Genomic DNA, 15,617 nt, shown 5'->3' on the forward strand with positions numbered 1-15,617 from the left:
GGGGTGGTAGGGAGAGAATATGAAGCTAAGGTGGGACAGAAAGCCGCTTGATGAACTAGGTGAAGGATGGAGAAATCACTCAAACTGAGGACTACTCAATTAATTAATTAATTAATTAATTTTTAGATTTTATTTATTAATTTGACAGAGAGACAGAGATCACAAGTAGGCAGAGAGGCAGGCAGAGAGAGAGAGAGAGAGGAGGAAGCAGGCTCTCCACAGAGCAGAGAGCCCGATGCAGGGCTCCATTCCAGGACCCTGGGATCATGACCTGAGCTGAAGGCAGAGGCTTTAACCCACTGAGCCACCCAGGCGCCCCTCAATTAATTTATTTTAAAACATATTCATTCCTTCAGTTTGCACAAGACAAACACTATGATGAGTCATGCCACTAGCACACCATTTTTTTTTTTTTTAAGAGAAAGAAGGAAGAAAGGATATTGGGAAAATGAGTAAACACAGACTTTGTCAAGGAAGGAAATTCTAGAGTTGAGAAGCCTTTGTGGGAAGCACATCTGCTCCTAGTCTGAAGTGATTCACAACTGGAGAAACTGAGCAGGAGCCACAAGGTGGAAATTCATTCATCTTCCTGCTCATTCATTCATTTATTCATTCATTTCTTTCATTCAACAATGATCAATAATCTCTACTACCCTCTGGAAGAAGCAGAAAGAATACAAAAAGTGGAAAAGATAGAAACCTGTCTTTGAGGGCTCTACAAGTAGAGGGAACAAAAGATGTCACTAATAGTTATAATAGATTGGAGCAAGGGCAAAGATAAAGACTCGGAGGAGATGCAGTGGTGGCACAAAGGTGGGGGGTGGTGCGCAGCAAAAAAGTCTTCTCAGTGGGAATCCCCCAGGCAGCAGGGAGTTATGCCTGTGTGTAGGGATGGGAGTTCCAAGGAGGAGGAAAGGTCACTCGGAAAGAGGGAGACATCTTTGAGGACAGTGTGGAGTTGTTAAGTCTAAAGCATAGGAAGACGCTATAGAGGTGGGCCGGGACCATGTATGGGAGGACCTTCTATGTCCTGCAGCGACTAGGCACCATCCTGTAGGTAATGAGGAGCCAATGAAGGGTTTTTAGCAAAAGCATGGCACTATCCCATTTGTGGCTTTAAAAAAAAAAAAAAAAATGTCTTCCTGGTATCTTTGCAATAGCCAGCATTGAGGGATGGGCTGAAAGGGATAGAGGAGTGGGGGTAGGCTAGCCTGTTCAGACAGTTCAGGTGAGAAGCTAATGGCAGGTGGCTAGAGGAAAAGGGTTGCTGGGCTTAGCTCTAGGCCCCAAAGGGCAGGAAGAATTTCCAGTCTCTCAGAATATCAATTTCCTCATCTTTAAAATGAAGGAAACGTGAATCACCAATAAGGCTCCCCTGTTGCAGCAGGCACAAGGCAGCTGATCAGGATCCCTCTCTGGGGACACTGGGGCCTCAGCAGAAACCCTGGAAAGAGGAAGAGCAAAGTGCTTTGCAGCCACAGGCAGAGGGGGGAAGTAAAGCAGAAGCCCCCCATGCACTCCACCACGAGCGCCCAGGCACCTGTCCCCAGCTCCTCTTTTCTTTTCCTCCCTAGGGTAACTGTGTGAGGCCACAAAGAGGAGGTGGAATTGGAGGGCCGTCTTAGATGCCCACGTGTCTAAGGCTCCTGCTGCCATGGTTTGATTCGGTCAGGCGGGAGTACGCTCAGCTTTGAAGTCACAGGGGTCTCTAGCAGAGCTACTTGGAGCTGTCACCCTTGCCCGTTTCTCCCCCGGAAAAGCTCCAGTGAACACTGGAGAGAGCGCATGAAAAGGGACTCGCAAAAACCAAAGTTCACTCCCCCGTTCTGGACTGAACAGCTCTGTTATCCTGATCACGTCAGTCCAAGGCGCTCAATAAATCCGGGTAGGGATAACCCCGCCGGGCGGCAGCCCGCTCCCTCTGACACCTGTCCTCGCCGCCGCGCCACCTCGCCTTTCCCCGCACCTTCTCCCTCCAGGTCCCAGGCGCCGTGCCGGCTCTGGGCAGACGAGGCCGCGGAGAGCCGGTGGGGCGGGAGGTTGGCCGGGAGCCCGGGGCGCCCCCGCGCTCTCCCTCACCGGGGCTCCCGCCTCCCCCGGCCGCGCGGCCCCGCGCTCGGATGCAGGGAGCCGGCGCGGACTGCGCGCGGCTGCGGGAGCGGCGCCGCGGAGGCGGCGGGGAAGGTGCGAGCCCGGCCTACCGTGGTCAGCTGGAGTGTCGCGGGCGCCGCTCCGGGGCGCGCCAGCCTCAGGGGGAGGCGGCCCGGCGCCACTGAGGCTCCGCCCCCGCCGAGGTTCCCCCGCAGCCCGGAGCCCGCCGGGCGCCCTGGGCCGGGCGGCGGGAACTGCAGACCGTGGGCTCTGCGCGTCCGGCCCAGGGCGGGCCCAGGGCCCCCAGACGCCCGCCTCCGCCGCGGGTGGCCGCTTACGTCAGGGAGGCGAAACCCAGAAGAAGGGGGGAAAAAAAAAAGGCCTAAGGGCGGAAGGGGAAAAACTTTTATTTTTTCTCCTATTTTCTTCAGGGGCTGAAGTGAAGGGCAGGCGACTGCGCCAGCGCGGGCTTCCGGGAACAGCCCGGCGCGACCCCAGCCCGCTGCGCGCGGCCGAGCCGAGCCCGGGAGGCCCGAAGGGGCGGCCGCCATGTGGGACCCTCAGGACTTCGAGCGCCACTGGCAAGCCGAGTTCCCCGGGGAGAAGGCCCCGGTCATGCGGCTGGACTCGGTGCTGGACATGGAGCGGGAGCTGGAGCGCTGCAAACTCAACCTGAAGCGGCTGCAACAGGTGTTGGCTGAGGAGAAGTTCAAAGTCTCCTACCTGCAGGCAGCCCTGGCCGCGGAGAAGCGGGACCTCGGCTGCGGGCGCTCGGAGGGCGGAGACGGCGACCCGCCGGGAGCTTGGGCGGAGGAGCCGGCGCCGGCCGGGCCGGAGCGGACGCCGCCACCGCGCGAGAAGCAGGGCGCCGCGGGCGGCGGCGGAGACCCCCCAGGCCCCTGGCGCGGGGACCCGGAGGCGGCCGCGAAGGCCGAGGCTCCTCCCTACGCGTGCCCGGACCTTCCCACCTGGCCCGGGCCGGCGGGAGCGGGGGGCGCGGTGCGCAGCCTGACCGCCGCCATCCACCAGCAGCTGGTGCAGCCTCGCCTCCTTTTCAGGTCCCAGGAGGACCACGCGCCCCCCGGCCACGATGACACAGTCCCCAGCGCCCAGGAAGAGGAGCTGCCCTCCGGGACCCGCGCGGGGCGGGGCTCGGAAGAGGGCGAGCCGGACGCCTCGGTCGCGGAGGATGGGGGCAACAGCAGTGACCACGACTTCGAGATGGTGGATTTGAACGAGAAATTCGTCCTCGGCCACTTGCTCGTGGGCCCCTGCCGGCTCGGAGCCCGCGATGAGGCCGAAAAGCCGGCGCGGGCGGGCAGCCCCCATCGCTGGATGCACCTGATCCCCGGGGGCCGGCGGCAGCAGCGCCGGAGCCGCGACCTGGAGCAGCTGGAGGCGGAGGCCAAGGACGGGCGGAGCTCGCCCCTGGCGGCCGAGGAGCATCCCCGGCGTGGGGCTCGCGAGCACCTCCCCCCGTGGCGGCGCAAGAGGTTCCTGCGGGTGCCGGAGCGGGACTCGCCCAGCCACAGCTCTCCAGAGAGGGGCAGTGACTGCAGCCGCAACAGCTCGGACCACGAGGACGGCTTCTCTGCAGGTAGGCGCACCCCTCGCGCATCCCGGGGGATTCTGGCCCCTTCCCGCACCCCCTCCCTGACTCCTCTTGTTGGTCCCGTTTAATCTCCGGCGCTTGGGAAGAAGGGAGATGACATTAATCTGTTTACCTTGAAACCACTTGTAGAATTGGGGGGGGGGGAGATTGTGCAACATGATTTCGCCTCGGGCGAGTTTATGAAAACAAGCAGTATGGCGTTGCGGGGGGGGGGCGGGTGAGGGAATGGTGTGCCTGGCTAGACCATGGGAGGACTCTCATTTCAGGCCTCGGCCCTCATGCTCTGTGGTAATAACATCACCGTCCGCCCTCCCTCCAGCTCCTCTTCCACAGGTCGATCCGATTCCTTTGCACCACTATATATAGTACCTTTCTCTACACAAACTACAGTGGGTCCCCATTTCTCCCCAGATTCCTTGATGTGAAAGTTTAAATCTTGCACATAATTTTCCCAACTTATCTCTTATCTTCTGAGAGCCTGTGTCTCGTGTTCTGGCCAAATGGCAACACCCTCTCACTCAGGGAAAGGTCCATAATCCTTGCTGTCCCCTCCCTTTGCTGGCTGTCCCCTTCCTAGAAGGCTACACCTCATTGCTCAGGTTCCTGGAGCCTGAGTGGGAAGGGGAGGGCATTGAATCGTAGTTTTCAAGCTGGCCTGGTGCCCAGAGATCATGTCTAATGCAGTGTCTTAGTTTGACAAAGGAGAAAGCTGAAGTTCAGGAAGATTAAGTGCATGTTGAAGTGAGTTGAGATCCTACACGGGGCTTCTGTCATTTGTTGTTTCCCTGGACATCTGCCCTCTGTTTTGAGAACAGGGCCCGGTCCTAGCCATCTCTGAATCCCCTTGTGGCAGTCAGTATGGTGCCTTGCACATGGTAAGGGCTCACTAAATATTTCTTGAATAAATGGATGACTGCATTGTACTGAATGTCTCCCCACCACCCAACTCCTCATAGGTCAGGGAGTGGGAGTGGGGCTGAGGAAGAAAGGACAGATAGGGACGTGAGGATGGCCAGTGACCACTACTTTGCTGCCCCTGGAACTCTCAGGATCTCTTCAGTCATAGGGAAGGCTTATTAAACTGATGTCTGGTTGGGTCAAATCGTGATCAGGAACTTAAGATGCCTTCCTGCTCAGTGAAGGAGAAAAAAAAAAAAAAAAAAAGAAATCACTGAAGCTGGGATTGTTCCAAAATCTCCATTATTAGATCTTATCTGGGTGAGTTTGCATTTGAATGAAAAACTGTCCACTTTGCTAAAAGCACATTTGGAAGGTCCATCAAGTCATCTGTTGTGATCAATTACACTTATTCATTAGCAGAGATTGGCTGCTTTTCCCATAGGTAATGCTTTTGCTGCCCATGCTAGTAACATTTTATGTGCCCCTTTAACTTAAGGGAAGAGTCTGGATTTCACTCTAGTGCCAAGTTCCAGATACCGAATGGCAGCTACCCAAGTGGCCTAGAGCTGCTTCAGAGCTGGCTCCAATCCCATGTTCTCGGAGACCCACATCAATCACCCCTTCAGGTATGCCCCATGCACTGCATTTTCCCCAGGAAGTTATTTTTATTTCTGTTGGCTGTCTCTTCTCTCCCTGAGGGCATTCTTGCACAAAGATCCTCTTTTCGCAGATTAGGAGTTAGCATTCCCTCCGGCCTAACAATTTCAAAAAGGTGCCCGCTCTGGGTGGACCAGTGATAAAAAGATCCTCATTCCTCTGGATTAAAGACTCCAGCCCAGTCACGTGCCTGGCACTTGCTGGCTTTGCCTAGTGTGCTTGGGCTCAGATTCTAGGCCTCACTCCAGGACCCCCTCTGTAGGTCAGGCTTGTGGATGGAACCCCTGGACAGCTGTTTGTTGGGGCTCTGTCTCCAAAACCTCGCCTGTGAGGAAGTGACTGCATGCACGTATATGCATGCCTAAACACGTATGCACAGTGCACACGGTCTAGGAGAAAGAGCTGTCAGGCATCCGTAGAGTCCCCAGGGTGGATGGATTAAGGGCAGGGGTTTTCACCTGGTGGGTGGGTGACAGCCCACTGAAATCAGTCTAGGGGGGGAATGAAAGCTTTGAGAGGCTTTCCTCTCTTGGCTCTCCCTCCTTTATTTTCTCCCTAGCCCTGACCAGATTACTGCTTCAGATACTATGATTTTGTATGTTGATCTTATTCACTGTCTTTCTAGTAAATGCAAGGTCCAAGAGGGAAAGGATTTTAAACTTTTTATCCTACAACATAGCCACAAAGCCTAGAATAGTGTCTAACACATAGTAGGTATTTCACAGATAGTTGTTGAGCGATACATTTTTTTTTTAAGATTTTATTTATTTTTGAGACAGAGAGAGCGAGCTCACAGGGTAGGGGGGCAGGGGGAGAAGCAGACTCCCTGCTGAGCCGGGAGCCCAATGCGGGACTCAGTCTGAGGACCTTGGGATCATGACCTGAGCCAAAGGCAAATGCTTATCGGACAGAGCCACCCAGGCCACCCAGGCATCCAAGTGATATATTTTTTAATAGGATGGAATAGAAGAGGAAACATGGCAGTGAATTGCCCATGGTAATGGTATTTTCTATTTTCAAACTTTGTTTCAATTATGTATAAATGTGTGAGTGTATATTGGGTCCTGATGTAGAATATATTTCTTGCTCTGGATTAGAGAGAAAGGTTTGAAAATGCTGATAAAGACTATGGGCTTTGAAGCTAGACTGCTTGTGTGAACTTGGGAGAAGTTATTTGAATTTTCTGTGTATCAGTTTCTTCATCTGTAAAATGAGACTAATAAACACTGCTTACATCAAATCATTAATATGAGTAATAAGTGGGGTTTTGTTTCTAGAGGACTCTTAACACAAAGTAGGCACCCACAGTGTTTAACCATGACTACAGGTCATTTTCTTTGAGTTGATGCTTCAAAGATTCTCATTCCCAGACCATTCTGAATCACAGATAATTTGGTTTTCTATGATGCATGTGTTTTGGGTTTTGTTCCCCCCCCCCCCCAGCTTTGCTATGGCTCTTTCTAGAAACCTGGGAGCAGGGCAGGACCCAGGGCCGAGGCTTGGCTCATGAGGCTCTCTTGCTGGCTTGGCCCTCATGTTTCTCCTTCTTCCCTGGCAATCGTGCCCATTATTTGTATTCAGAGATCCTCAACTGAAGGTTGGGTTTTATTGGGCCATTCAGTCTTGAGGTCTTAAGAAGAGAGAGCCATGGGAGAGCCACATAAAAAGGCTGAGGGGCAGAAATGCCCGCCTCCTTGTAAAAGGACCATTTTCTCTTATGAGAGGTAGATTCCCATACAAAGACATATTTGATCTGTTTCTACACATAGTAGCCAAACCTGAGTGTAAGTTAGAATGCCCATTCTTTTTTTTTTCTTTAAATCTTTCTTTTTAAAGATTTTATTTATTTATTTGACAAGAGAGAGCAAGAGAGAGAGAGAGCGCGCACAAGCAGGGGGAGCAGCAGAGGGAGAGGGAGAAGCAGGCTCTCCACTGAGCAGGGAGTCTGATCCTGGCTGGATCCCAGGACCCCAGGATCATGACCTGAGCTGAATGCAGACACTCAACCTACTGAGCCACCCAGGCACCCCGTGTGCGTTATTATTATTTTCTTCGTCGCTAAAGTCCCCAGAAGACCCCAGTCCATCTGCTGCAGCCATCAGGGCTGCTGCCCTCCTGTGGGGCTCCTGGGTGGACTTGGTCTCACAGGGGAGCAGACCACCTGCTGGATTTTAGAACTCTCCTTTTCAGCGGGGCACTGTTGGGCGGACACAACTGCATGCCAACATGTGGAGGCCTGGTATTTTTCCTTTCATGGTGACATGCTTGTGTGCCCCTCCTGCCATAGAGGTTGGGTGACATTTCCTTCTCAGAGCTTCTGCATCCTTTCTGGAGCCTGTGGACTCTCCTGTGCCACATCTGTACTCCTTGTGCCCCAAAGTACACTCTTCTGGCAAAGCGCAAAGTTGGCTTTTCTGCATCAGGCATCCCTTTGACTGGCGAACTATTCATCTGATATTCTGGCTGTAGTTCAGATGACAAAGTAATTATCATTAGTATTTTAAATTGGCAGCATTTTCTTCTTGCTTTAAACTTTGCTCGGTGGAGGACAAGTGGTCTCCGTTTTGGCTGGCCCTTGAAATCCATTCATTTGTTTATCATTCATTCATCTGTTCCATTCAACAAGAATTTATCAAGGTCTTACTTCATGCCAGGACTGTGTTAAGGCTCAAGTGTGCAAAACCCCGTGACCTGCCTTTATGGTTCTCACTAACTCTTTGGCTCCTGGGGTAGAAACCGTATGTTTTTAGATAAAGAAACATCTTCCCTAAGGATTGTCCATCCGAATCTTAGTGACATTCGGGAGTCTAGAAGAGGAAGAGATCCGAGAGTAGGCCTACTCCTGCCCCTCTTCAGACGGAGCCAGGGAGACCTAAAAGTAACCTCAGGGTCACACGCTTGTGACCCTCAAGGCTGGGCCCATGCGCCAGGACGTGGCTCTTTCCATTGTCTTGTGGTCTTTTCTTTCCTAGAATTTGAGGCAGAGAACTCTAAAGACATAAGTTCTGTCAAAGTCACGGTGACAGGAGCAGGAGGCCCCTTCCTTTAGCCTCTCAGCCATCTCAGGGTGGCTGCGGGGCGGGGGAGGGGGTAGAATTACTAGTGCCATTTTATAAGTAAAGTGCTGAGGCCAAGAGAGGTAAAGGCATGCACCCAGAGTCAAATAGCTTCTGCTAGAATCAGCTTGAACTCAGGGCTAACAAAGACCGCACTCTTGGGTCAGCTGGGTCTCTTGGCTCCTGGGCCAGCTGTAGAATTCTAGATTTCCATACTGGGGAGGCCCTGCCACCAGAGTCTGCCAGGCTGCCAAACGAGATTTTTTTATTTTTAATCTTCATGGGAAATGCACTTCCTATTAGGTACTCATGTTACCTAAATCATTTGTAACCCGATGGGTTTTTTCCCCCCTTTCTCGCAAGCGACTAATGAGATTTTAGCTCCAGGAAGAATTCCTCATGTTCAGTGGATGTATCTGACTAACTTAATTCAAAGTATTGAGTTTTCAGCCTTAGCTGTGATAGAGTAATTTTTTTTTTTTTTCCCCATTCCGTGGTGTGGAGAGATATTAAAACACTCTCTGAAACACATGAGCTGCTGGTCGGCTGCGATTCATTTGTTACTAGATTTGACATTGCATCACTGCCTGCTTGGTTTCTTAATGCTTGCTTCCGTCCACCCCTCATCCCTGCCATCTCAGCACTCTCTGCACCTCAGGGGCACTCAACCAACCAGCCAGGGAGTAGGGGTGCGTTTGTTTAACAAGTCCTTTCTCCTTGACATGTAGGAAACACAGCCAAGACTCCAAACTTTTCTTTTCCTTGTCTGTTTGGTTTTTTTTCTGGTTAAGAGAGCATTCACAAAGCAATTGACTCTATACTTGGTTCTGGATCTTTATGTTTGAAAATCAGGATCCTGGGTGGCTCAGTCATCAAGTGTCTGCCTTCAGCTCAGGTCTTGGGATTGAGCCCCACATCAGGCTCCCTCCTCATTTAGGAAGCCTGCTTCTCCCTCTCCCACTCCTTCTCCTTGGGTTCTCTCTCTCTTGCTGTGTCTCTAAATAAATAAAATCTCTTTAAAAAAAAAAAGAGAAAGAAAATCAGGATCTTGACATATTTTCCTGGCTTTGAAATAATGGTACAAACACACTCCTCATCTGAAAAATGGAGTGGATGGAAGCCAGCTTACAGGGTGGTAAGGCTTACACTGGCTAAGTCACTGACTAAGCCCCAGGCTCCTTATCTGCCAGATGTGGGTGATGATAGGACTATGTTGTAGACATGTCATGAAGCATAAAGGAGATAAGTGTGTGGAGAGTGCATAGCCCAGGGCAAGGCACATACGCATTTAATAAAGTTTGGTGGTGGTATTGTTCCAAGTCCAAGCCACAGCTCGTGCTCCTGTTTCTTCATGTGATGAAGTTCCCCCAGCCTCTTCTGCCTCTTTCTCTCCTTTCTTACTCCCTCCAGGTCCACAGATGTTTTGCTCCTTTGAAGGGAAACAAGCTTTCTTCTTCCTTTTTTAAAGATTTATCTATTTATTATGGAGAGAAAGAGGGAGAGCGCGCCTGAGGGGTGAGGCAGAGAGGGAAAAGGAGAGAAGCAGACTCCTCCATGAGCAGAGAGCCCGCCATGCCACAGGGCTCAATCTCACAACCCCAAGATCATGACCTGAGTGGAACCAAGAGTTGGATCCCCATGCGACTGAGCTCCCCAGACACCCCAAACTTTCTTGTTCCTTTGTGGTCCCTGGTTCTTCCCCAATCAATCCTTGTTTCCCCTGACATCTACAACACTGTCATCTGGCTTCTCTTTATTTCCTACTCTCTACCCACTTGCTTTCAGCCAGTGCTCATTCCTGTCTTTTCCTTTGCTCTTTCTGGCATTTGAGATGCCCTTCCATCCCCACCCACCCAATCACAAAGCCAACTAACCCTTCCTTTAAAGCCCAGCTTTTCTGTGGAAACTTGTGTTAGTTGAGACAGGGGTTTGCTGCCTATGAAAAAAAACCCCAAAATAGTTTAAGCAAGATAGAAGTTTATCTCCCTTTCAAGTAAAAGAATGCCAGAAGCAAGCAGTCCAGGGAGAGTATGGTGACTCCTTAATCATCAGGAATTTGGGCTTCTTTTGTCTTCGAGCTTTTCTCTCTCAAGGTTGTCTCATGGTCCAAAACAGCTGCTGTAAATCCAGCCATCACACTCATATTTCAGATGAGAATTAAAAGAAAGGGAGGAAGGACACATGAGTGAGTGGCCACTGTTGGTCTGCCTTTTAAGGCACTTTCCTGGTAGACTCTCCTAACAATTTCTGTTTAAATCTCATGAGCCACCTCTAACTACAAGGAAAGTGGGAAATGTAGTATTTTATCTGGGCATACGGCCACCTCAAATAAAATAGGGGCTCTGTTACAAGGAAAAATGGAAGAATTGGTATTGACTAAGCAGCTAGCAGCCTCTGGCACAAGCCTTTAACAACTACTCCAACCCATCTTGTGGTTCTTAGAGTGAGCCCCACACTCACACAATTGTCTTATTATTGTGCCCTCTATTAATTCATTGACCCAGTGAACAAATGATGACTGAACCACTGCTCTGTGCAAGGCACAAAGGCTTTTATATGTTTACCGTGAAGGGTTGCTTTCCAGCTCAGAGGTTAGCTGGGCTGCTTGGGAGCAGGACCCTGGCTTATGCTTCTTTTTTTCTCCCCCGCCGCACCCTTCACAGGGTTGGGCATGGGCCAGGCACTTGATAAGTCCCTGGTTGATTTTGGAATCTCACAAATGGGAAGTTTGGGGAAAACATAAATCCCCGGCCTGGGTACTGGGCTGGAAAATTAAGTCAGTTAACGCCTGTTTCTGCATCACTGTGGTTTGGAGGAGCCAGAATGAGGAGCAGCGTGGGGCGCAGGTCATCACTAAACATCAGGGCCGCGTTGTAGTCACGTGGACTTGTCCAAGGGTTGGGGTGGGAGTGGCTATTTTGGAAATCGGCGGAGTTTGTATATCAAACCAGAATTACAAGCACAAATCTCTGCGCCTCCTTTCTCTACCACAGCTCCGCGTAGCTGTATTTGTGCCGCGCCAGTCTCGCTCTCATCCCTGCACTGCACAGCTGCAGACCCAGCCTGCGGGCGCTGCGGAGAGCTTGGGCATCCGTGCCTGTGGCTGTCTTCCCGTCGGAGGCTTGCTCTCGTCTGCCGGAGCCGAGACCGTCTGAAGGGAACTTGCCTAGAGCTTATGTCACATCTTGGGGCTGCTGAGAAAATGATTGTTTTAAAAATTTTATTGGCACTTTGGAGGAGACGAACATGAATATGTTTAGCAACTGCTGCCTGCGAGGCACTCTGTTAAGTGTTTGACCTGCATGATCCCATAGAAAACTCAGAACAGTCTACTGTTCTTTACTACTCCTCTCATTTGGCAGTGGAGGAACCTGAGGCTCTGACCAGTGACCTCACAAGTCCAGGTTCCTTTAGGGCTCAGGGCTGGGGTTATTTTTTTCTCCTGCTTAAAAAATTAATTCTTTTACGGAGATAATTCACATCAGATAAAACACCCTTTTAAAGTGTACAGTCACGAGTTTTTAGTGTATTCACAAAGTTGTGCGACCATCTGTTATCTCTAATGTCAGACTGTTTCCATCAGGCTGTGGGGACGGGGTGGTGACGGTGTCTGAGTCCTAGGCTTCTCCTGTGACCACACCAGTTCCTCTTCTCACTCACCACATGCAGTGATTTAAAATAACTAGGCCCAGGCGCCTGGGTGGCTCAGTTGGTTGAGCGACTGCCTTCAGCTCAGGTCATGATCCTGGAGTCTCAGGATCGAGTCCCGCATCGGGCTCCCTGCTCAGCAGGGAGTCTGCTTCTCCCTCTGACCCTCCACTTCTCCTGCTCTCCCTCTCTTTCTCTCTCTCAAATAAATAAAATCTTTAAAAATAAAATAAAATAACTAGGGCCGATTTGGGGGGAACCTCAGGGCGCGTTTGGGTGAGATAGGGGCAGGAAAGGGCCATCTGACTTTTCATTCAGTTGCTTTCCCATCATTGCCGATGGTCCTGGTGCCCCTTTGAGTTCCCCTGGGCCGCACCCCACCTTGTCTGTGTTTCCTGGACTTGGCGCAGGGGGGCAGAACACCCCCAACTTGGGTTCCGTGAGACCTGTCAGTCCTGCCCTAGGGTTGTGGTTGGCAAGGTGAGAGGCACCCTTGCTCTGATCTGTGTCTTACTCACCTTGGTAACCCCAAAATGTCACAGCACATACAGGAGGTACTCAAACAATGTTCATGAATATCAACATTGCCCCTGACAGAAACCAGTGCATGGATTATTCTGCCTCCAGCCCTGGCTGTCTTCCACATGAAAGCCAACCAGCTTGCTCTCACCCCTAACTCTAATTGTGCACCCCCTGCTTGCATTCTTCAATGACTCTTTGTCACCTACAAAGTAAAGTCACAGCTTCTTAGATGAAAATGTACCTAGCCTAGCCATTTGTGATCCAGTCCACCCTCCTCTCCGCCCTCCCCAACCCATACAGGCAGACACTTGACCAGCTCTAGCAATACGGAACTGCTTGTAGTTTGCAAACATACCTTGCATACTTGTTTCCCTGTAGGGGCTACACCCTTTCCCTGGAAAGCCCTTTCCGTATTTGCCTGTATGACAAATGACTGTTCATTCTCAGGTCTCAGCCAGGAGGCTGCTGGATCTGTAAAGCCTCCCCTGCTTTCCCCAGTAGATCCAAGAGCTGGGTGTCAGTTAGGAGTACACTTGGCTGCAAATAAGACAAAACAGCTGTAGTGACTGTGGTAGGCAGAAGAATGGCCCCTCAAATAATGTTCAGGTCCCAATCCCCAGAACCTATGTTACCTTACAGGGCAAAAGGAATTTGGCAGATGTGATCAAATTAAGGACCTTGAGAAACCCCAGCATGGCTCAGTTGGTTAAGCGTTCTGCTCTTAATTTCAGCTTAGGGTCGTGAGATTGAGCCCCATGTCTGGCTCCACACTCAGCATGGAGTCTGCTTAAGATTCTCTCTCTCCCTCCACCCCTCCCACCACTCAGGCATGCTCTGTCTCTCTCAAAAAAAAAAAAAAAAAAAAAAATTGAGGACCTTGACATGGGGAAATTATTCTGGATTGTCCAGGTGGGCCCAAAGTAGTAATGAAGTTCTCAAAAATGGAAGAAAGAGGGGTGCCTGGGTGGCTCAGTGGGTTAAGCGTCTGCCTTCAGCTCAGGTCATGGTCTCAGGGTCTTGGGATTGAGCCCAGCATCAGGCTCTCTGCTCAGCTCTCTGCTCTTTGCTCTGCCTGCCTCTCTGCCTACTTGTGATCTCTGTCAAATAAATAAATAAAATCTTTTTTAAAAAATGGAAGAAGGAGGTAGAAGAGGTCAAAATGATGCAAAATGTAAAGGACTCAACTCACTGTTGCCAGCTTTGAAGAGGAAGGAAGGGGGCCTTGAGCCAAGCAGTATGAGCAGCCTCTAGAAGCTGGGAAAGGCCAGGAAACTAGTTATCTTCTAGAGCACTGGAGAGGAACCCAGCCCTGCCAGCAGCAAGACCCTGTTGGATTTCTTCCCTATAGACAATACATTGGTATTGTTTTAAGTCACAAAACTTGTGATAATTTGTTAATGGCAATAGAAACACACAATGACCTGACCAGATAGTGATTTGTTTTCCTCCAGTCATGAGAACTCCAGAGGCAGGCTTTCTGGGATGGCTGAGCAGTGTGGTCAGGGGCCCAGACTTTCCCCATCGTGTAGCAGAAATGTGCTTGTCCTCTTGCTTGTTGCCTCAGGGTTAAAACAAAACAAAAAAACCTGCTGCATCACCAGATGTGTGCTTGTGTTTCAGAAAGGGAGTAAGGTGCAAAGGACTGTAGAGATCATACTGGCTGTCGCTTTAAAAAGCTTTCCCCTCAAGCCCTACCTAGCAACTGCTGCTTTCATGCTATTGGCCAGCATTACATGGCTATCATTATAGCTGTGAGGAGGGCTAGGGGAGCAGGGTTTCAGCTCTTCAGCCTCTGTTGTAAAGATGATTAAGGAGAGAAAGAGACTGTGATTGGCTTTTGGAAAACCAGCCTAGTGTTAGTCACACAGTTATTCCTTGCACTTTGTACATTTACTCATTTGAGCAATTATAATACGGTTTAAAAAGGTTTGCCTCTCTGTCTTCCCCCACTGGATTCTACACCCTTAAAGTATAGGGGTATTAAAAAAGGACTACTTTTGGGCGGCCTGGGTGGCTCAGTGGGTTAAGCCTCTGCCTTGGTTCGGGTCATGGTCTCAGGGTCCTAGAATCGGGCCCTGCATCGGGCCCCTCATTGGGCTCTCTGCTTGGCGGGGAGCCTGCTTCCCTCTCTCTCTGCCTGCCTCTCTGCCTACTTGTAATCTCTGTCAAATAAATAAATAAAATCAGAAAGAAAGAAAGAAAGAAAAAGAAAAGGACTACTTTTTAAAATTCTAGTCTCCCTGCCCCAGCACAATGCTGGTGTATTGTATTTGGGGTTTTGTTTCTTTGTTTGTTTTAAAGATTTAATTTATTTGAGAGAGAGAAAGAGTGAGTGGGGGAAGGGGCAGAGAGAGAAGCAGACTCCTGGGCAGGGAGCCCAACGTGGGACTCCATCCCAGGACCCTGGGATGGTGACCTGAGCTGAAGGCAGATGCTTATCTGACTGAACCACCCAGGCACTCTTTCTTTGCTTTTATCTTCATCTCTTCCTCCCTCTTCTCTTTTTTGGGGACCAGTAAGACCAATTGATAATACCTATTATAGAGCCATTATTCTCAAGGGCTGTGGTTTTTTTTCTTCCTGAAACCATTTTCTTTTTTTTTAATTTTTAAAAAAGATTTTATTTATTTGTCAGAGAGAGCGAGCACAAGCAGAGGGAACAGCAGGCAGAGGGAGAAGCAGACTCTGTGCTGAGCAAGGATTCCAATGTGGGACTTGATCCCAGGACCTTGGGATCATGACCCTATGCAAAGGTAGACACTTAACCAAGTGAGCTACCCAGGCATCCCTTCCTGAAGTCATTTTCAAACTTCGTATGCCCCCAGGAGATGTTGACACGTGACTTTCTAGCTTACTATCCTGTCTCCTGTCCACCAGTTCAGAATCTGCCATGTTTGTGCCCCCTTTCCTAATGGGAGGGTGTTGTTTCCTGAAAGTGGACAATACAGAAAAAGGATAATACTTCAAATCTGGCCAACTAATGGAGACCTGTGCTAGTTGTTAGAACTGTAAACTAAATATTTGGATTCCCCCTTGCTTTCCAGGAGCATGGTAGGTAGGATTACATTCCTGGTTCCCTTGAACTTGGGTAGAGACCGTTGTCTAGTTCTAACCCGTGAGTTTGAATGGAG

At 50.3% G+C, this 15,617-nt stretch overlaps 1 protein-coding gene across 2 annotated transcripts in view; it reads left to right on the forward strand.

Annotated features, from left to right (window-relative positions):
- The first annotated feature begins 2,312 nt into the window (after window positions 1-2,312).
- Window positions 2,313-15,617, forward strand: part of ABR (ABR activator of RhoGEF and GTPase) — a 176,705-nt gene continuing 163,400 nt past the window's right edge. For both annotated transcript variants that reach the window (XM_004746902.3, XM_004746901.3), the window contains exon 1: window positions 2,313-3,688. In XM_004746902.3, coding sequence (XP_004746959.2) covers window positions 2,641-3,688 — 1,048 coding nt within the window. In that variant the 5' untranslated portion in view covers window positions 2,313-2,640. The remainder of the gene's footprint in view (window positions 3,689-15,617) is intronic.

Source organism: Mustela putorius, unplaced genomic scaffold (assembly GCF_011764305.1).
Source record: "Mustela putorius furo isolate JIRA1106 unplaced genomic scaffold, ASM1176430v1.1 tig00003962_pilon_pilon_pilon, whole genome shotgun sequence".
Classification (NCBI taxonomy): Eukaryota; Metazoa; Chordata; class Mammalia; order Carnivora; family Mustelidae; genus Mustela; species Mustela putorius.